This window comes from Ambystoma mexicanum, chromosome 8, assembly GCF_040938575.1.
Source record: "Ambystoma mexicanum isolate Mex_15411 chromosome 8, UKY_AmexF1_1, whole genome shotgun sequence".
Taxonomy (NCBI): Eukaryota; Metazoa; Chordata; class Amphibia; order Caudata; family Ambystomatidae; genus Ambystoma; species Ambystoma mexicanum.
In genome coordinates this window covers 230462166-230484090 of record NC_090929.1, presented here as the reverse complement: position 1 = coordinate 230484090, position 21925 = coordinate 230462166, and the positions used below count along the sequence as shown (strand labels likewise).

At 44.8% G+C, this 21925-nt stretch overlaps 1 protein-coding gene across 5 annotated transcripts in view; it reads left to right on the top strand.

Moving 5' to 3' along the window:
* Positions 1-21925, top strand: part of RABGAP1 (RAB GTPase activating protein 1) — a 3038993-nt gene that overhangs the window by 608248 nt on the left and 2408820 nt on the right. For all 5 annotated transcript variants that reach the window (XM_069609645.1, XM_069609642.1, XM_069609641.1 and 2 more), the window contains one exon: positions 19517-19583. In XM_069609645.1, coding sequence (XP_069465746.1) covers positions 19517-19583 — 67 coding nt within the window. The remainder of the gene's footprint in view (positions 1-19516; positions 19584-21925) is intronic.

Sequence of the window (21925 nt, the reverse complement as noted above, 5' to 3'; positions counted from 1 at the left end):
GACCGCTCCACTAAACGCTGGGCCACTACGCCAGGCAACTAGAGTCCATGGACGCCGAAGGGTCATTTAGCGATGGCAGCAACGCCGCTGTATCGGACGGCGAGGGCAGAGGGGTGACTTCAGACACCCACGCACAAGCCCCTGACCCCGGAGGACTGGCCGGCTGCACAGTTATGGGGACAACACCCGGCGGCATAAGCACGACCCACACCACTTCCACTAAACAAATCAGCCCTAGCCATGACTCAACACACGTTTCGAGCGATCGGCAACGGAAGACACACAGAGAGTGGTCCAACAAATCTGTGTCCTCTGGGCGTTCCCATTCGCGATTGCCTCATGACAAAGACCAACCATCCACGGTTGGAAAAGGTGTCGCGCTCCCAATAGTCCCAGAGGCCCGATTGTCAGAAGACGATTCTGACCTCTATCCTCAAGCAAGGCACGTACCGTCTACTCCCGAGATTCGACGTCCTTCCTCCAAGACCACCTCTGAATCTCGTACCACCTCCGATTCTGGACGCGAGGTATCAGATCCCTCGGATCCCCTAAAAGCACTGGGAAACATTCCTCTAGTCATGGGAAGGTGGATAAACAACACAAAAAGCCTAATCAGTAGGAAAGTCCAAGGTCCCTGACCCTCCTGACCCTCCCGCTAAAGGTAAAATCATCCCTCCCACTGCTCAAGATATGGGCATTGAAGAGGAAACAGAAGATGTTGTGGTTATCCCTAGCTCCAGAGAATGGAATTCAGCTGATCTCAATGTCATTTTTTGCTGACTTCTATGAAAAAGACCCTAATTATTTTCATAGTTATGCCAACACACCACCTACCCCTGCACCTTCTGGGTCCAAGGCCTCTCAACCCCCTGCTAAAAGACTCCGCTCTGATGCCCCGGCGCAGGGCTAGGTCACAGACCCTTTGGTCATTGAACCATACCATCCTGAGTCATATTGTGAGGAAACAGAACCACAAATGGTGGAAGACCAGACAGGGGTCTCTTCTTACTATGGGGGGGTCGAGGGAGGGGGAAGAGGAGGAGGAGGAGGAGGAGGAGGAGCCACTCCTCAATGAGGTACTGGCTAAAGCAGCAGCCCATTTTCATATTGAGACACAAGGTGTCCAAGAGGACAGGGATTTCGCGGAAGAGATCTTAGGTTACAAGAGCCATTACTCGGGCTATCCCTATATTAAAATCTATCCAGCGTAGAATTGACCCCTCGCTGGTAACTCCAAATCTTACTCATGCGGTTAATCCACGAGTTGAAAAATGATTCTGTGCCGCACCCTCTGATCCCCTTTACATTAGGGGGTCAATTAAAACCTGACTCCCTAGTAGTAACAACCGCCAGAAAGAGGGCGGGTACACCACTTGCTTCTTCTGAAGCACCTCCCGATAAAGAGAGCAAAAGACTATATGCTATGGGCAGGAAAGTTGCCTCCACTTCCGCCCATCAGGCACAAATTGCTAACAGTGCCACTCTTCTGGCAAGCTACGATTGCCATCAGTGGGAAGAAGTAGCTGCTTTAGTATCCTCCACACCTGAACCACTGAAGAGCCAGTTGGCTCAGCTGGCAGCAGATGGTAGGTCCGTATCAGGATGCATACTGAAAACAAACTTTGATGCAGCAGATAATGCTGGAAGATTAATCGCAGAAGTCACTGTAATAAAGCATCACACATGGTTAAGACGGTCGGGGTTCAAACCGAAACCCAAGCCACTCCTATAGACATGCCGGTAGAGCCAAACGTACTATTCGGCAAGGCAGTGGAGGAAGCCTTAAAAACAGCCAAGGATGAGTACGATACCCTAAAATCTCTCTGACAACTCACAAATAAACCCTCAGGACAGAGGGGAAACACTAATTTTCATCGCTTTCGGGGCCAAACCTCCCAGAGGGGTTCAAACTACTATCAGAATCAAGGAACCTCATGGGGCAACAATCAGTCATCACAAAGCTTCCCCAGAGGGCAGCGCAGAAGTCGCATTAGGGTAGAGGCAGCCCTGCCAGAGGTGGTACCCCATCCAGTAAACAGTGACGTTCCGCTTCAGATCCCCTCCCATGCATCCCCAGTAGGGGGGGGCGCATTTCCACCTTCACCCACGCATGGGAGGGGATCACTTCGGACAGGTGGGTGCTGTACACAGTGTCCGCAGGATACTGTATAGAGATACTAGGGCGCCCCCACGACCATCCTCTGAGACAGAAGTTACACTCGCTGGAACGCCAGAAAATCCTCCACGAGGAGATTGCCATTCTGCTTGCAAAGGACGCCATAGAACTCGTCCCGAGCAGCCAGGTAAACAGGGTATTTATTCAACCTACTTCCTTGTGCCAAAAAAAGATTTAACAATGCACCCCGTATTAGATTTGCGCCCTGCAAAGAAGTATGTCAAGCCACAAAAATTCTGCATGACTACACTACAAGAGGTAATCCTCCTACTAAAAAAGGAGGATTATATGGAAACATTGGATATGAAAGATGATTATTTTCATATTCCAATGTTCCCAGCGCACAGAAGATTCTTGCATTTCAAAATAGGCAGCCAGCACTACCAGTTCAAGGTGCTGCACTTCGGAATAGCCTCGGCTCCAAGGGTATTCACCAAGGTACTGGCGGTGGTGGCGGCGCACCTACGCAGGGAGGCAATCCCAGTGTACCCTTACCTGGACCTACTGGCTCATTACAGGGGAATCCCCCTTAATTTGCAGACTAAACATCCAAAGAACAATCAACCTCCTCTTCCAATTGGGCTTCTTAATCAACAAGAAAAAAATCAAGCCTGGTGCCAAGCACCTCAAAACTAGGAGCTGTCCTAAACACCCAAGAGGGGTTGACCTTTCCATCAGAGGAAAGAATTCGAAATCTGTTGCTGCAAATTCCTCAATATCGGACCCGTCGCCAAATAACGGTGCGCAAAGCGATGTGTTGGAGAGGCATGATGGCATCTTGCATTTACCTGGTACACCACGCGTGCCTGCTCATGCGACCCATGCAGGAATGGTTGGCGAAACAGTGGTCTCAAGCAAGTGGTCAGTGGGACGATCTAGTGGTTGTTTCGCCAACACTAGTACAGAGTCTTCGCTGGTGGACAAGAGAAAATCTTACGGAGGGGAAACCCTTCTACGATCCAGAGATGCAGGCAGTTATCACAACAGATGCCTCTCTAGCAGGGTGGGGAGCCCACTACCTTCACCATACAGCTCAGGGTCTCTGGTCTCACACAGTGGCTCAGAACCACATCAATCAGCTAGAACTTCTGGCAGTTTTCAGAGCGCTTCGGGCATTCAAACCCCTCCTATCCAACCAGTCAGTGCAGATCCTAACAGACAGCACAATTGCAATGTTTTACCTAAACAATCAAGGGGACACTCGTTCACCAAATCTGTCCAAGCTTACCCAGAAAATTTGGAAATGGGCACTCAAACGGAAGATTTACCTGTCATCCCAACATGTTCCGGGGGATCTCAACTCACTAGCAGATTATCTGACCAGGGATCCCCTCCCAGAAGAACACGAGTGGAGACTACACGAAGAAGTCGTAGGAGACCTCTTCTCTCGGTGGGGTTTCCCCACTATAGACTTATTCGCCACAAGTGAAAACAGGCAATGCCCAAACTTAGCATCAAGGTTCCACCAACCAGGCTCCAAGGGGAATGCCCTATGGATGAATTGGTCAGGGATGTTTGCCTAAGCTTTTCTACCAACCCCTCTGTTTGTTGAGGAAGGTGGTGAACAAGATCCATAGGGAACCGATGACGCTCATCCTGGTTGCTCCTATGTGGGCAAGACAGCCATGGTATCCACACCTACGCAAATTGGCGGTGTGCGACCCCATCAAACTCCTGTGCCGGTACAACCTACTCTCCCAGTACGAGGAGCTAACAGTGCATCCTCAGCCCAACTCAATGAACTTGACAGCATGGCTCCTGAAGTCATAGAGTTCGGACATCTCAGTTTACCCCAGAGATGTATGGATATCTTGAAAGAGTCAAGAAAACCTAACACAAGGCACTGTTACTATGAGCTGATTCGTTATTTGGTGCCAGAATAAGCAAATCAACCCAGTTGATTGTACTCCTTCTAATGTTGTCGCCTATATGCTCCACCTATTGGATGCAGGGTTCTTGTTTAACTCACTTAAGGTGCACCTGGCAGCTTTATCAGCCTACACCACTTCCCATAACAAGGCGTCATGGTGGAAAGTTCCAGTTGTCAAAGCATTTATGGAAGGTGTAAAGAGACTCCACCCTCCAATTTCTTTTTTTTTTAAACTTTTTTAGTGGTCACAAAAGATACACAGCACTTATCACACCATTTTCACAGCATACAACAAGTACATAATATATATCTCATTTGAATGTTAATGATTACATAGTCTCATCATCCTCCGAAATCATGTCGCATACGTACATTCTGAAGGGACCCCAGATGTCTTTGGGCCTACTTGTAGTTGGGCAGGTAAGGACAAACTCTTCCTCTGTTTCATTTACATATGTTAATTCTCAAAGGAACTCTCTCATTTTCTGGTATCCGGGGTGCCACACGGGTCTCAGTCCTGCACCGGGTCCGCTTGCTGGTATGGGATGAAGCCGACTTCCCAATTCGGCGTAGTCAGTACTTGTGTACCGGGTTGGGCGCGAGCCGCATCCGAAGGCTCCACACCCCTGTGGCCTTCTCTCACTCTGCGACCTCGGCCAGCGGGTGATTCTGTCTGGCTCTGTTCACCAGATAGCCGCAGCGCAGGGTGTCAGTCAATCTTTCCAAGGCCGTATCTCAGCAGACATGGGCCGTAGCTGCCCATGATTTTCTATGTATGTGCTCGGATGTCGGGCCGCCGGCGGAGCAGCCTTCCAGCCTCCCAGGCAGTCTCCAAAAGGATGAATTGGCGCAGGATATTTTGGTGGAGCGGGAGCTCCGAAATCAGGCAGCCATTTTCCTCATGCGCAACAGCGCCCTCCAATTTCTAACCCACCACCAGGTTGGGGCCTTAATGTGATACTTGCTAAGCTCATGGGACCTCCCTTTGAGGGCATGCACAAATCCAGTCTCAAACACCTGACTTATAAAACTGCCTTCTTAGAAGCCATCAACTCCATAAGAAGGGTCAGTGAAATTCAAGCTCTGTCAGTGCAGGATCCTTTCTTTACTATTCATAAGGATAAACTGGTTTTATGCACTCACCTTAGGTTCTCGCCTAGGTTAATTTCCAAATTCCATGTTAACCAGTATATTGAGCTACCAACCTTCTTCCAAGAACCCAAGAGCTCTGCTGAGGTGAAACTCCACACACTAGATGTGAGGAGGGCAGTCCTCTACTATGTAGACAAGACCAGACCGCTAAGAAAAACAGATCAGCTGTTCGTCTCTATAGCTCCAGGCAAAGAGGGAGATTGCATCTCTAAGAATGCCATCTCGAAGTGGATAATCAGATGTATCCAACTGTGTGATTCCCTTTCAGATAAAACACTGCCTTTTGCTCCAAGGGCCCACTCTACAAGAGGTACTGGAGCCACTCTGGCTTTCATTGCAAATGTACCCCTTGACAGCATTTGCAAAGCAGCTACATGGAGCTATATTCACACCTTTACTCAGCACTACTGCACTGACACACATTCCAAGACAGATACTCAAGTGGGACAGGCGGTTCAAAGACACTTGTTTGCTCATGAACCTTCTCACATCCCACCTCCTTCTTCTAACACTGCTCGCTAATCTATGCACATCATGTGTTCTAAGCATATTCCACAAACCTCAGAAGGGATGCATTACTCACCGTAATCGTATTTCTGATTCTTGTATCTGCTTAGTTTCACATGCGCCCGCCCTTCCTCCCTTCTGAGAGAAGGCTCATGGACGCCTGTAGTCTTATCCATCTTATCTCCTTGGATACTCTGTACTCACGATACTCCTCATGCTACCCCATGTCAGATCAGAAAAAATACAATCTGAGGGTCTTACACGCGTGAGGGATCATGGGTACAGGGGCCGTCACACTACTGGCACGACCTGGTTCGACGCCCCTTTTCGAGTTTCGAAAAACAAACTGTAATACTCTGCAGCTTCTACTAGATGTCGGCCTATGCACAGCATGTGAATCTAAGCAGATACAAGCATCAGAAATACGATTACAGTGAGTAATGTATCCCATATGTTGAGAGAATATACCGGGTAAGGGATCATGTAATACTAAACCGGAAAAACGTAATAAAGCTAATCCATCACACCCCAAAACCTAGCTTTATCACATCAGATGTGCAATTCATGAATGAAGAACGAATGAACTGGGTAAAACTGCACTTAAACTAGTCACTTACAGCGAGTTAAGTTTGGGCTTTGAAATATCAGCTAGTAAAGACCATGTAAGAACATTGGAAATAATTAATGTCCTCAGACCAACCTCACTTAGCAGATCAGCATATAACAAAAGACTGCATTTGTGCCATATAGATCAGAAAGCGTCGAAGGAGGGAAAATTGAACCATCTCCCCCTGAGTTTTGATAAATTGCACGAATGAGTCAGTACCTTCGACACAGACGAGTAATGACTCAGCAAACTAATGATGAACAAAATTGGTCTTGGATAGCAATCTTATTATCCTCTAGTTATAATCGATATCAATAAAAGAACATCAAAGATTGCTAAAAACTGGGTCCTGAAACACACGTGGCTTCAGACACTTGTTTAACATTGGCAACTTAGGGTCAGAAAAATGACATTCAATGCCTCCAGGCTTAGACCATCTCCCATCTGCGATGGATACAACTGTTACCTTAACTCTGCCATGAAGGGGGAAAGCTGGAAGACCTTACTCCGGTTTGCTCACACTTGTCCGAAGAGGTGTAGGATTAACGGTTAAAGCAATGCAAAAACCCCAGTGCCTTTGTCCAAATAACAATTGAAAAGCAATCGAAGTTCGACCTGAGAAAAATGACCTTTGTTATATCTAAATGTATAACAGCCCAGACAAGTGTAACAATGACATTTGTATTGCCTTGATTTTGAAAGAAATAGATGAGACACTATTGGCCCACAAAGATCCTTGCATCCTACTGTTCAGTGATTTAAACGTGCATCTGGTAGATGAACAAGGCTTGATTATAAATTCTGGAAACTTCAGTAAAAATTCACAGAAATGGACAGAAGAAATTCTAGGACATGAATTCCAAATGCTGTACGCCCAACCCAAGGAGATAACCCCGGAAATCCAACCTGGAAGAGGGGCTTATCTGCCTGTTTTAAACTATGCATTTGTTTCTATTGATTTTGTGCAGCACGTAGAAAGGCGTAATGTTATCCAGATGACCAGCGACCACAATAGTTTAGAAATAATGTGCAAACTCGATGCAAGATACGACACTCCAGAATATGACAAACACCTAGAAATATCACAAGGGAGAAACATGAGAAACATTGCGCTTAGAAACCAAAGACATAATCGGTATAACTAATCAATTTGGCAGATTTCTTAATGGAGCCAAGGCCAGCTCTGATTTATACATGGTTACTTCAAAATTTCTATGAAACTCGAAGACCCCATGGAAAGACATCTTTCACACCAATGCACCTAACAAACACCTTGGTGGAGGAAGCAAAGGAACTTCTATGAGCGGACCTGAGGAAGATTCTCATAATGGAACACATGAGTATCCCGATACATATAAAAAACATTTTTTTAAAAAGAAGCAAAAGTTTAAAAATAGGTTCATTGCAACTAAAGTGGCAAGAACGCAATATGACGCTGAACAAATTCTAAAAGCCTTTGGGAAGAACACCACCAGAAACTTAAGGGAGCTCATCAACAATAACGGCCGCTTCCAGGCGATAGTACAAATCATCAAAGTTACAGAGATCGCTTGGACATCCCATTTTTTTTCGGCTCTGTTTGCTGCATTACCCACCGCAATATTGCCAGATCCCCTACCATCGACTGGATCTTGGGCAATTGAGTGTTAAATGAATGACATCAAATCACTGATTACAAGTCTAAATACATCACGTGCCCCCGGCCCAAATGGCCAGACAAATACAATGTTAAAGGTGGATATTTGCCCTTGGTCGGAATTCTTTTGCTGTGTTCAAACAAATCACGAGAACCAGAGTAATACCTAAATCCTGGACACGTGCCATCATTATACCCATCTTTAAAAAAGGCAATAGAGAAGACCCAAGAAATGATTGTCCCATCGCCCTGCTTAATATTATTGGCAAATTATTTGAATCAATCTTGCTGTGAGATTTGAACAACTGGGCAACAAAAAGTGACCGCCTAGACAAAAGACTGGATTTGTCAAAGGTATTGGTACAGCCTTAAATCTACTGATACTAAATCCTTCTAAAACTCAAAGCGATTCAGCAAAAAGTGAAATGCTATCTTGCGTTTATTGACCTCGAACAAGCGTTTGATAGCGTCAATAGACAGAAGCTTTGGACGAAACTTCGAATTTGGGGATGCCCTGAAGATTTAGTGAGCACTATCATAGCTGTTTATTCTGAAACCTCGATTCAGGTCCAGATGGCAACCAAACGTTACAAAGAAAATGCCATATCGAGGCCTAAAACAGGGATGCTTCCTTGCTGCCACCCTATTTAACCTGTACATATCCGATCTCCAAGTTTCACAAAATGCTGTGATCATCTTCCCACCAAAGATCAATAAGCCTGTCTCACGGATTCTCTATGCCGATGATCTGTTCTTCGTAGACATAAACCCCCATTGGCATACAGCGTTGACGGACTGATTTCTTAGTGTATACTAATACAAATGATCTAAAGACAAACACAAAGGAAACGTATGGAAGTATCCTGTTTCGCTAAGCGGCCTGGGAAAGTGAAAGGGAATTTTACATGGAGTTTGGGAAATCCGACTTTGTTTACAGGTGAAGTTGGTGACATATTTGGGTATCCAGTATAACCTAAATATTAATTTAAAAAGAACGGTTAGAAACCCTAAGATTTAAAACAATGAGACTATCTGCTCAGGGACAAACAATTCTGAAATTTTATGGACCTATACACTCACCCCAGTCATCCCTTCCGATCTCGATCTATGGAGCAGGGTCCCTCTGCAACTTGGCAAACATGGTCTATTCTGGAAGGATTGTTCTGGAGACGAGTACCGAGACTCCCTAAAGGACTCCCAATAGCAACAATCGGATATGAATTAGGGCTTCAATCCTTGGAGTCTGCTGTCCTGTGGAAGACATTATCTCTGTACAGAAAATCTATGATTAAGGATTGTCTTCATCCATTGGACATTATTAGAAATCTAGCAGCTGATGATTCTGAAATTCTTTTAGAAAGATGGAAAAGTAAATTTGCAATATGGCTTGCTAACATGGTTGCTTCCGAAGACCTGCTGATATCCAACCCAAATAAAGTTAAAACAAATCTAAGAGTATGATTGGATAAAGACACAAACCACACGTTCAAAATATACTCTATCAATACAGCTATGAGGAGAAAAACAATTGCTTACCTCCATATCTTGCCAAGTTCCCATCCAGCTACTACCGAAATGTGTTTCTAAGGCTGCGACTAAACATTCTACCAACTGGCGAAGTTCGCAAAGAAGACCAATGTCGACAAACGATATTTTATGCAGATATTCTGAAGATAGCGCCTCAAAGTAATCTTTATTGCATATAACAGTTATCTGCATAAATCTAACAGAATTAAAATCGAAATATCTATCCCACCTAGCAGACAAAGGTAAGTCCTTGTCAGCTGAAGAATGGTGGACTTGCTGCTACAAGGGAGAAATTTAGTGATCTTAGTGACAAATTGCTACTAAATCCCTTGAGGCAACCGATGATACCAACAACTTTTATGCCTACATAAAGTTCCTAGGAACACAGACTTGCATATGTACTGTTTACGCTTCTTTTTTTAACGTAATTTTACTCTCCAGCCGTTTCTCCTTCCTTTTTCTTATTGACCTCAACTTTTGAGACGCATGAGAAGTAGAATGGGATGTTTAATGTGTGCTGTTTTAAAGGTTTAAATAAATCTAAATAAAATATATATACATTAGGCAGTGAAATGGGGCTTATAAAATTAGAACTTTTCTGATTAACAGTGATAGTCTGCAATATTTTATAGTAATAACAAATCCTGCAGCCATTCTTCAGATCTACATTAGAGCCAAGGATCCTTTGAATAAAAGCAGCCCGTTGATGACCTGAGGACTTCTGCAGTTGAGCGGCAACCCATCCAATGACAAGCCCGGTGGAGCCTTGCTCCTCGGTCTGATATCTGAAGAGCGTCTGTGTTGCTTCAGCCCTTGGACTAGAGGCACCAGTCTCAACGGCCTCAAGGATCCAGGCCTTCAGAGCCTTTGGAAGTGTCCCTTGGCTGACCTGTACATTGATGGGCTACCTTGCCAGAACCGTCGTAATTCTACATTCAGTCTCGGAACTTTGGTTGTCGCTTGCTTCTGCCAAAAGGTGCCACCTCACTCATTATCAGCTTCCTATCATCAAGGGAAACTGTCCTGCAGCTGCATCTTTGACGGCAACTGGAAGGATGCCAGTCATAGTCTGCAAACTGTGATCGTAACTGGAACTTGCCTTCCTCCCTCCTGTGAAGTGCATCCCCCCCATGATGTTCCCTTGTGCCCCCACCATTCTCGCACACAGGTGTTGCCTGTTTTGCTTGGTTCTTCTACCCTGCTCCCCCCTCACCTCCCTCAAGCCTACGTATGCAGGAGTCTTTGACTTTATGGACTTCATTCATTCACGGTGCATCACCCTTTCTCGACTCTCCTGCTGGACTTCCTTTGCAACTTGTACTCGTGGTGGCCCTGAATTATGCTGTTCCAATCTCCATCTTGTATCCTGGCTTGCAGCATTATGTGTTACTACTGACTTCTGCAATTGTATTCACTCTCCCCTCTTGCTTCTCCACTCTTTTTGACTGCTAACTCTGGTCTCTCCTCCTTTCCCTTCTCCCTTTTCCCATCTCCTCCCCTTACTTTCTCCTATGCACTTACTCTATCAGAATTGTTCCTGGACCTAATATGATAGCAACCTCCTGTCTCCTCCCCCGTCCCCTTACTTTTTTTTTCCTGCCCACCCTCCAGCACTATCTGAAATGTCGTCAGGCCTAGTATGATAGTCGCTTGTTTTGTTCCCCCCTACCTTTCTGCACCCCTCTCCCTCACCTCTTGTTTTTCTCCAGCTCTACCAGAAATGTCATCAGGCATAGTATGGTAGTTGCCTGTCTGTTTCCATTTCCGTCCCACTCTCCCCCGCCTTTCCTTATCTATGTCTAAGCTCTTGCACTATCTGAAATGTGGTCAGGCAGAGTATGTTAGTTAATTTCACATCTTTACTGTTCATGGCCTGTAAGAATGTCATTTAATTTTCCCTTGTCCCCTCTCTTGCCTTGAAGCGCTTTGAAACACATTGTGTCTAGGCGCTATATAAATAAACTGTCATATCATATCATGAAAGTCTGTATTTCTTGATCGACTGATCTTGCATCTTGCAGTTGCACTCAACAAGAATAAGCCTTAAACCTGCAACCCCTGTGCACCTCTCACCCGAACAAAGAACGGAAGACCGATTTCCCAGCAACAACCCTCACACGCTACAAATGATCTATTGTGACCCCAGGGAGCACCAGAGTCATGGGTGGGGGGGGGAGGTTTAAGTAAGCATACCCGTGCCTTACTGCCCCCAACAACCCCACCCTCCATAGGATAACATCGGGTGCAAAGCCCTTTGTCTCATACCTCCCTCTGGTCATCAAACCCGAGTCAAGTAGCCTACTCTTGGGTTATCCCTCGGTCTAGAATAGAGATGGGAACACACCTGTCGTCTTATAAATTGTTTCAGAACTTTTAAATAGTTTGAAGCTTTTCTAAATCACTGCCACAAGTCCATTGCATCCCTTTTGAGAAAACCTTCCTGAGAAACCTTGTGTTGGAACTTGTGACTTGGGCACTAGGGCCCCATACATCTTAGGGTTGGACGACTAAAGTATAGAATTGGACTTGTGACTGGTTCTCATCATTTTAACTACATCTGCAATACTTACCTGTTTCACCTGGTTAGTTATTTAATGATGTGTTGTAAGTGAACCTCTGGGTGAATGTTTGTATTTGTTTTATATGGGATTGTGTGATATTACTACCTGCAAGTTTCATTTTCAGTGTTTTCTAAAGGCCTTAATAAATAACTGTATTTTCATAACTGACTAAGCTGAATTATTGTTTTATTCTTTGCGGACGCAGCAGGCCCTTGACCACACTCGCACTCTCCTGAGAGTAAGCCTTGACTGCTCTTCACTCTACCTTGATTGGCTTTTGACTGAGAGTCTCCCTGTTAACCATAACTAGGGTGGCCTCCTAAAATCTGCTTATCAGGGTTGATTTTAGAAATCCATCATAACATGGGCAGAAAAGACGGGTCTGTTAAATGGGTGATTCGTAGGGAAGACAGTAGGTATTTTTTTAGAATGGGTATTGACTGTGGCCACCATGGAAGGGTCTGTGAAAATCCCATTTGATCGAGATAGAAGGGTAGAGGGAAACAAGCTGTGATCATTTGGGGTGCAAAGGGATCAATATGATCACAGTATAGGTTGGCTGAGCAGATGAAGGTTGTTTGCGTGGCAGGGGACGTGAACTGCAAGAGAGATGAAATGGAGAAGATAGTGTTAAATTACGAGGGGAGGAGAGACTAAAGGAGAGTCGGTAGAATTGTGGACAGTTGGCGTATGTTACTCGTACACATCACCAGTCAGGGGAAATGATACGATATACCACTTTGACAAATGGGCATTGTTCAATTTTTTATTTATTTAATTGGGACATTTAAAGTGCAATGTTCACTCTAAGGTATCTTGGCGATGACAATGACCATGGGATGTGACTATTTGGAAGAGGAAAATGTGATTCAACTATTTAAGTTGACCATGGATACAACTCAGTTTTTGATTCTTGCTAAGGGCCAGGTCTTCTTTGAAGTCATTGATGTGGGACAGGAGTGTTCCATTATATGATGGTTTGGACTGTGAAAGCGCAGCTTTTTATTTCTCAAGAGATGACATTTGGGTGGCACAAGGAGTCTGTTTCTGGCAGATTTCAGTTATCTTTGAGCTGTGTGTTTGTAGAATTTCTCCAGGATGAAATTAGGGGCAGCTTTTCAGTAGGCCCGGTGTATGATGCATAGCGCCTTAAATTTGGTCCTATGCTCAATGGGGGAGCCAATGGAGAGATCCGATTGCATGTGAACTGTGGTGGTGTTGGAGGCCAAAGATGAGGCAGGCAGTCACATTTTGAATGAGTTTGAATCTGTGCAATATGTACCTGGAATGGCCAGGTATATTCTATTACAGTAGTCTGGATGAAATTAAAGCAGTCACATTGGTGATTTTGGGGTTGATTGAGAAGAGGTTGATAGCTTTTTGAAGTGATTTGCAAGAAAATAAGCAGCTTATTAGTGCACTCAGTTGGGTGTTAAACGTTGGCTCTATTTTAGATGATGACCCTCAGATTTTTCATAACTTTTATGTTTGTACTTGGATGGGAGCCAAGACTGAAGGATTGGTGCCATGCCATTTTTTAATCCATTGTAGTGGGTCAGAGTTGAGATAATCTCAATTTTGACCACGTTGAACTTTTTCACGTTGGCATTATTCATTAATAAATATGTTTTTGCTGACATGCTTAATAACGGTGACCAGTCCCTAAGCGTGGGAAATTGATTCAAATCTGTGTTGCTATGTGTTGTTTCGCTTCCAAGACAAATGAATTAGCCGAGCTTCATCCAATTTTAGATTTTATGTTTCTCATAATGTGAATAATGTTTTTTCATACTTTTTGGGGTAGTCTCTGAATTTAAGGAGTACCGGATTGTCGTCCTCCCAGCTGAAGAGGTGGCGGTGTTCAGAGATGAGGTTATATCAGTGATTTGAGATAATGTTGAAATGAGAGAGATGGGATCCTTGTACTCCACAGGGTAAAGCTGTGCAAAAAGGTGGGAGAGCAATTGATTGAGATTGGTCATATAGGAAGGATTTGATTCAGGCCAGTGCAAGGCTTCAGACATTTGGGTGGTGTAAGATGACCAGAAGGATCATATTGTTGACCTTTTTGAATGTGGCCAAACAGGATTGAAGGGCTATTAAGACGAGGACAACATTTTGTGTCTGATGGTCTTATGATGCTCTCCATTACTGATAGTTGGGCAGTTTGTTATTTTGCTGGTGCAGAAGTCCGCTTGATGGTGGTCAATTAAGTTGTTGTTTTAGATAAATAGTTGGAGGTGGGAGAGTATTGCTCTCGCCACAAGTTTACCTGAGAATGGGAGTTGAATGATTGGGCAGAAATGTCCTGGGTCTGATGGGTCGAGGGAAGGTTTTCTTTTTTTAAGAGGGGTGACACTACTGCATGCTGGAGTTGTTTTGTGTCACTACGTGTGAGAAGTGAAGGTATTCACTAGAGAGCTAAAGTCCTCTTGGAAGAAGGTTACTTAAATGAGTGCAGTGAAGGAAAATAGGACTTGGAACAAGGGAGACAAATCGCAGGATCTGCATCAGGAGTGGAGGTAATGATGCTGATTTTCTGGATATTGCTACATTTTGTTTTGCGAGAAAGAAAAAGAATGAGAAGTTGTTGGATAGATGTTTGGCTTTTTCAGTGTGGTGAAGAGTTTGGAGCCTGAAAGATGATCCGTATTCTCCGCGTACTTTTGCAGTTTTCAGAGCAGAAGTCGGGCAGTTGGAGGAGTAGTGGTTTTTGGCTTCAGTGGTCTATTCTTTTTAAGGTGACGGTATGGATTTAGTAACTTGGTGACGGTATGGATTTAGTAACTTTTTTTTTTAACATTGCACAATATATCAAAGAAAAGAGATGAAGAAAGTGATCTAATGGGTCATGCAGGTCACATAAATACAGCAAAAAAAATTGCTAAATATCACTGAAAACGTGAAGGAAAAGATGGTCATACTATGGCAGCACATTGGATAGCGATGGTCAGAATAAACAGGCAGTCATACATACACATCCTGAATTGCTCAACATATTGAGTCCATACTATTGTGTGACAGCAGCGAGGTATACCTCCGGACACTATGATCGCTAGATGGAGAGTTGCCCTTCAGTGCAGGTCATTTTGATAGTGTGCAAATGTTTAGTGGTCCGATTGTGGTGTCATCAAAGCTCTGGACAAACCTCCAGTTGGTGGTCGTGGATAAAAAGTAGAGATGATGTCCTGATCAGAAAAAAGTCTTACCACCATTTATCACACACAATTTAGTCAGAGAAAGCGTTGAATAATTGTTATTGTAGGTGTGCAATTTGCGTTTGACTTCTAAGAATGATCTGCACCCCTGCTGCAAATTCTAGAAATTGCAAGGAGTATCACCTTTGAAATACACTGCCTCCTTTTCTCTTCTCATGTGTAGGAGAAGATTGTGATCTCTGAAACAGGCACAGGCTTGAGGTCGGAGATCTATTTGCCTGCTCAATCATGAACATTGATGAGAGCCATCAAGCAAAAGTCCTTCTACAAAGGTCTCCATTGTCCCAGAATTGCTTGTCTGCCTCACCCCAACAATCTTTCTTGTTCCTGTGGGAACGACCTTCAAAATCTTCATTAATTTACCCCAATATTCTTGAGAAGATCCTGCATTTCTTTGCCATTGTAAAGGAAGTCTTCTCCAGACATTATCAGTGGTATCAGTGGTATTCTGCCGGTTTCCGTGTTTATCTCTACAAGCTTGCAAGTGGTCCTTTACAGGAATATATAAATCTTGATATCCAATGAGGAAATGTCAGCCTTCGGTCCAGGAAACTTTGCCTTAATGTTCGTCTTCGTCTAAGCGAGCTGAGACGGACAGTTCACCAGTGGAAGTAGTTAAGAGGAAGGAGCTGGCTCTTCTGATATCTTCCTGCCTGTCCTCCACCCCCTTTCACCTCCCCCCCTCAACTGTAATCTTGAGCTGATTGAGAGCCAGTTTTCCCATACCAATACAGGAGTTTATCTGGCTAAAACCGAATCACGTGCTAATCGAAGGCTTATGCCGCAAGGAAGAACCTTATACACAGGTAGAAAAGGGAATGGATTGACACTCTTCACATTAGATGAGGGCCTCAGGAAGCAAGGAGCTGCAGCACCCACCTATCCGAATTGGGTGCTATAACGGAATGCTTCCTGTCCTACCAAACTACTGCTGTTGTCAAAATCCCATCAGGAATAGGCAGTGTTCAGGCAGAAAACAGGCACACACCTCTTTTGATCCAAGATTGGAAGCAACAAGAAAGATACAAATCCCAATTAACCAGCCCATCCCCACAAAAATACCTGGAACGTGTGTGCCTTCCCAGTAGCTCAGCTGGGCCCTGCTAGCCCCCTTGCAAATTTAGCAATATGTTGAGCTATGGTTTTCCCATCGCCTCTCAATGCATATTTCAAGAGCTGTGGATAACTCTAGTTGCTGCAGTTGAGTTTGGCCCAGGTCCTCTCCCAGCTGTAGGAAGCTTGTGTCACAGACCAGTGGCTCACATCTTTCCCAGCAGGAGGGTAAACCATGCAGTGAGATCTTCATCATGAAGGTCTGAGCAGAGCCAACAGGGCATTGGCAGGCTTTGCCCCAGGGTCCTGTTGTTGAGAGATCAGTGGTGTATCCGCCTCTCCAATCACCCAGAAGGTCTGCGTAAATCCACTGGGGCTGCAGAAGTCTAAGCTACAGGGCTGTATTAGGGACAAATCGGGCCAGCATCACTTTGTCTCTAAGCGGATCATCCTTGCCCACAGATCACGGCCTGAAAAGGTAGGATCAAAAGCATGGTTAAGCTGATGTGGCTAATTGCAAAGCAGAGCTCACAAACCTGCTGCATGGATTTTATGGCAATTTTGATTTTGGATTGGGACCGGTAATTGCTGCATCATTTTCTTTCCAGTCGGCACTACCTTTTACTTATTTATTTCGTTTTAATGCTGAATAGTTCATCAGTGTGCCATTTATGAGTTTGGCATTTGTCAGTGAAGGATGTAATGAGCTCAGGGGTCTACAATGCAATATTCAGGCAGTTTTTAAAGTCATGAAGAAAGTCATGAATAGTGGTTGTTTATTGTTGGCGGTGTAGTGCAGGCCCACGGAGTTGACTGTCATTTTAGTTTTGTTTATTCTGATTGAGGGATGGTATGTGGGATGTCTTCGGTGTGCTGTATTTCATGCAAGGGATATGTGAAACCGCATTACATAGTGATAGGGCCATCAAACTGGAAGTGGGGGGAGGAGAGATGGAAGAGGTAAGGCTGAAAATGTCATAGGTGTGCCCTGCTGAGCGGGTAGGTTCTTGAATTAACTGTGGAAGCCCACATTAAGAGGCAGGGTAAATATGGATTTTGCTGTCTGGTAGTTTGTCATTCTCAAGCTAGAAGTCAGTTGCCTAAGCTTTGAAAGAAAGTTGGATAGGGGAATGGGGCCTGCAGATGAGCAAGATATCACATTAAAAGTACTATAATGGTATACATTTCAGCAGTAGAGATTTTGAGTATGGTAGGGTTGTGGCATTGACGAGTCTTGCATCAAGGAGGTTATCTATGGAAGAGGGAAGTATCTCTGGTCCTACATGTTAAGATGGATTTCCAGAATCAACCCTGGGGGTGGATTTTGGGAGGCCACCCTATTAAGGGTAACACTTGAGATTTTACCCAAACCCAATCAATGTAAGGTAGCCGAGGGACAAAGCTTAGTCTCAGGAGGGGCTGTGAGAGTGGTCTAGAGCTACAATGAATTAACACACCACCACCAATAGTTCCAGTAAGACAGGTAAGTACAAAAATGTACAATGATTTATTAGCCCTTTAAAATGCACAATAAGCAAGAAAAACCTCTCGTCAAATATTGTCACACATTTACTATAAAACAGAAATATACATTCACCCTTAGGAGAATAAATCTGATTCAATAACCAGTGAAACACAGGTATGAGTACCTGAATTGTAGAAACCGGATTCTGGGTTTTCTGTGGTGATCACTGCAGTGTGCCAAAGCTAGGAACCAGGTGAGTCAACCTCCCAAAGTCCACGCATAAGGATACAATTTGGTTAGGTCAACTCTCCCCCCAATCCTCAACTGAAAACTGGTCGAGGCTACAATTATGTTCTGCACCGTCTTTAAGATTCTCTCCTGAAATGGAATAAAGGAGGTTTGTAATGGTGATAGAACGAATTGAGAATATTTTGTGCCCCCCAATATATCTGTAACGCTAATCCTCAACGTGTCCTTGAGGACCAGGCCATAAGACAATCGGGAAGGTAAGGTCTTAGAGGGTTTGGAAGGATAAGGTGAAGGGAGTGCAAAGAACATGAACATGAATTGAACCTAATCTCTAGGTTCTTCATGACTCAATAGCCTAAGGTTTGGGGAGGGGTACACTCTTGAGATTCACAAGAATCTCAAGCTAACCTAAACTACAATTATACTTACTTGGGCATGCTGGAAGTAACGGATGTGAATTCTGTGTAGCGATGAAGAGCGTGGTTAAGTTAATCCAATTGGATAATTTATCTTGGGAAACGCTACAATGATCTGTAGGCGTCTTGCTGCTCAGACGTTGTTCCTGCGATCTGCGCTGAGCTTTGACGGCATTGAAAGTGTTGGTACTGTACTTCTGGTCGCCGTACATAAATCCAAGCCTGGAGCCGTTCCAGAAGATGCCTTCTTGATTATAGGGGCCAGGACCCGGTATGCGCACAACGTTTATGGTTCTGCATTCATTTGGGGTCATCTGATTGCAGGTAAGACACTTTCCTAACAGTATGTAAGTGATCAGATGCATGCAATTCAGTAAAGACACCAGTAACCACAAAACAGTTCCCTTAACACTTAAGTCCAACCCTAAGATGCTTTGTGCCCTAAAGTCATTAGTTCCAATGTTCTGTTTGGGTAGGTTTAGTAAGCGATTTGACGATGCCGGTGGTTATGATTCAAAAGTCAAAAAGGTTAGTACAGTTCAGTTAAGTAAACTAACTCAATCCCAGTCACTAGGGTATTCCTAGGAAGAGATCCTTGACCAGGCCTCTTCTGACCAAAGTCATGAAAGAGTATTTTAGGGACAGGACTTTGCACCCATGTAACTCTATTGAGAACAAGGGAGAGGAAGGCTTACCCCTCTAACACCAATTTGCCCAGAGACCACTGCTGAGGTTGCGGAATTCGTTGGGTACACATTCTTCTTAAGCTTTGATTCAGTTTTTTAAATAAATACATCTATTTTGTTGTGTAAAAGCGCCCCTGTCACTTTCCTTACTGGGAGCATCATCCCAAGAGTTTGTATGTCAAGTTTTACAGACTAAGCACATATGAATTGTTACGGTTAGAAACCTTTGTTTTACTATATATTATCAATGTGAGGTTAAATTTGGTTTTGCATCTATTTGGTCAATTATATATACTAGATTCCAGCCAGAAAATGTTTGATGATTCGTGTGTTAATGTTTTATTTAAATAAAGTATAGTGTGGTGTATTTAACCTGTATTTCATATACTGCAGGTGTTTTGGACTTCTTCTTAGCCCTGGAAAGGATGTCCGAAATAGTGACATGCATCTTTTAGATTTGGTAAGACTAACTATCTCATGAAATGTATTGGAAACTTGTACATTTTGAATATCTGCCTTTCATTTATGAATACATTCTGATCAACCCAAAGGCATGGATGTAATGATTTCATAACATTTACCTTTGCATTTTTTTTATAACAGATAATTGTTTATTTTGTCACTGCTTTTAGTTAATGCAATCAGCATATCAAAACTGGCAGAATTCAAAGGCAATCTGTTTAACTTCATTTAAAACTCTGCCTAGTCTGATGCAGATGTTGGAAAGCAAATAACACCACATACTCTTACGTCCCATCCCCTTTCCACCATACTGCATGGCCGTCCCTCGCGAGGGACGGGAGATGGAACCTTTTTCACCAGAAAAAATCTTCTTCTCCTTTTAAATTTAGAGGCGCGCAGGTGTGAGGCCCTGGGAGCATGCGCTCACCTGACACCGCCCACCGGCGCCACTCCTCAGTCCCCTTTTCCGCGTCGACTGGAACGGGCCGAATTCACCAGCGCTCCTGGGTTTGGCTTCGGCCATGTAATTCCAAGCGCGGATACTTCTTCTCTTCTGTCTTTTTGTCTTTTTATCATTCAGGTACTCGGTCCTCTGGCATCCCGCTCCTCCCCAGCGCATGTCGACTTCTACAGGGTTCAGCAGGTGTCCATCCTGTGTCAGGCTCTTTCCAACTTCAGACCACCACACCCTCTGCCTACCTTGCCTTGGCCAGACCACAGCTGGCAAGCTTGTACTGCGTGCAATGCGCTTTCCTCAAGGTCTCTAAAGAACAGATTAGCCACGTGGACGGAGCTCTTCCAGAGATCGCCTTCAGAGGCCCTGAATGACTTTGTCAATCGTCAATCCATGCCCAAGGTAGGGCCACTCTTTTCCAGAGCACCCCGCAAGGGGGACTCCTTCCAGGGACTCGCCTGTGTAGGAGGAACCGCTCCGGTTCTCATACCAGCACGAGTACTGTTAGGGAGAATTCTCTGTAAAGGCTAATTTCCCAAACCTAGTGAGTCCCCCAGCAGCTTTGCTGGATTTCTGGGGTTTATTTTTTTCTCCTGCTAAGAGTGAGACTCTTGTACTCCCACTCTTAGACATGATTTGAGGTGTTCCTTTGTCGTTTCATGTGTTTTTGATGTGGGTTACACTGCACCCTCCGTGCTGTAACCCAGGGGGTGTCGTAGCGACCCCCCAACATAGACTCATACTCTGGGACTGACTACTGTCTCCCAGGGTATGTAAAGTCACCATTGGCTTTGCTAGTCCCAAATTATGAACAGAAACCAGTACAAACCATCAAATTGTGGACGTACTGTTCGGGGCAATTCGATTGCCCCGGGGTCTGTTGTTCGAGGGGGCACGCCTCCGTCCCCCCTGATCGAGTTTTGGCTGGTGGCAGTGGATACTACTTTTTATATTCAACCGTGAATATATCTCTATGGGATTTTCCCATTGTTCGAGGCTACCAACTTTAATTATTTAATTCCTATAGCCTCGAACATACTGCCGGTTTATTTATTTAATATTAATTCACCGGTTGGTATTTTTTGGCAGAACTCTATTCTAAAATGGCGTTTGTGTTCTCTTCTGTGACTCCAAACCAAGTCGAGCCCTTTGTTCCACTTTTTGGCGGGCTTCTCCACAGAAGCCTCCAAAAGTGGTGCCACTCTGTCTGGGTACCACAGGGGGTGTGGGAGGGGGTTTAGGCACCCTGGACTGAGTTGCCTTGGCAACTCAAGTCGCACTCTTGTGTGCCGGCTCACCACTTAGCATGTTTGATTGACAGCTAGGCTGAATGAATGGGGGTTTGCTGCATAAAAGCAGGGCTTTGGGGACTGGAACTTCAGAAGTCGCCACAGGACCAAAGAATCCGAGGAGGGAGAAGCTGAGCCGACCTGCAACGACGACACCACCAGTGGAGCCCTGCTGAACCGTCTCACCACTTTTCCGTCGACAGAGGAGATGTCCAGTCCGGAGAGTCTTCTTCCTTTGACTGGTGAGGATAACTAGTTTTGCCTTCTTTTTACCTTCCTGGAGCATCTCGTGGCCGCCTTGCCCGTGCCAAGCACCCCAGCAACCGGAATACCACGGTTTACCACTACCGCAACTAGAAGGGTAGTACCTTTTAACCAAAGAACTCCGCGGCTGGTTTCTTCCCTGGCAGTGCAACAACCTTAATCTTTCCTCCACGGCAAGACCTCCTCTTCCTCTGGACGAAACACCGACTTGCACCCGCTGCCAGGAACAACTGCCCCCGCTGGAGCTTCCTTCACACTTAAGGTACAGTGTCCCGCCTGTCTTCCCTTGCGACAGATCGTTCGGGGTGACAGTAAAGCCTCGACTTTCTAACC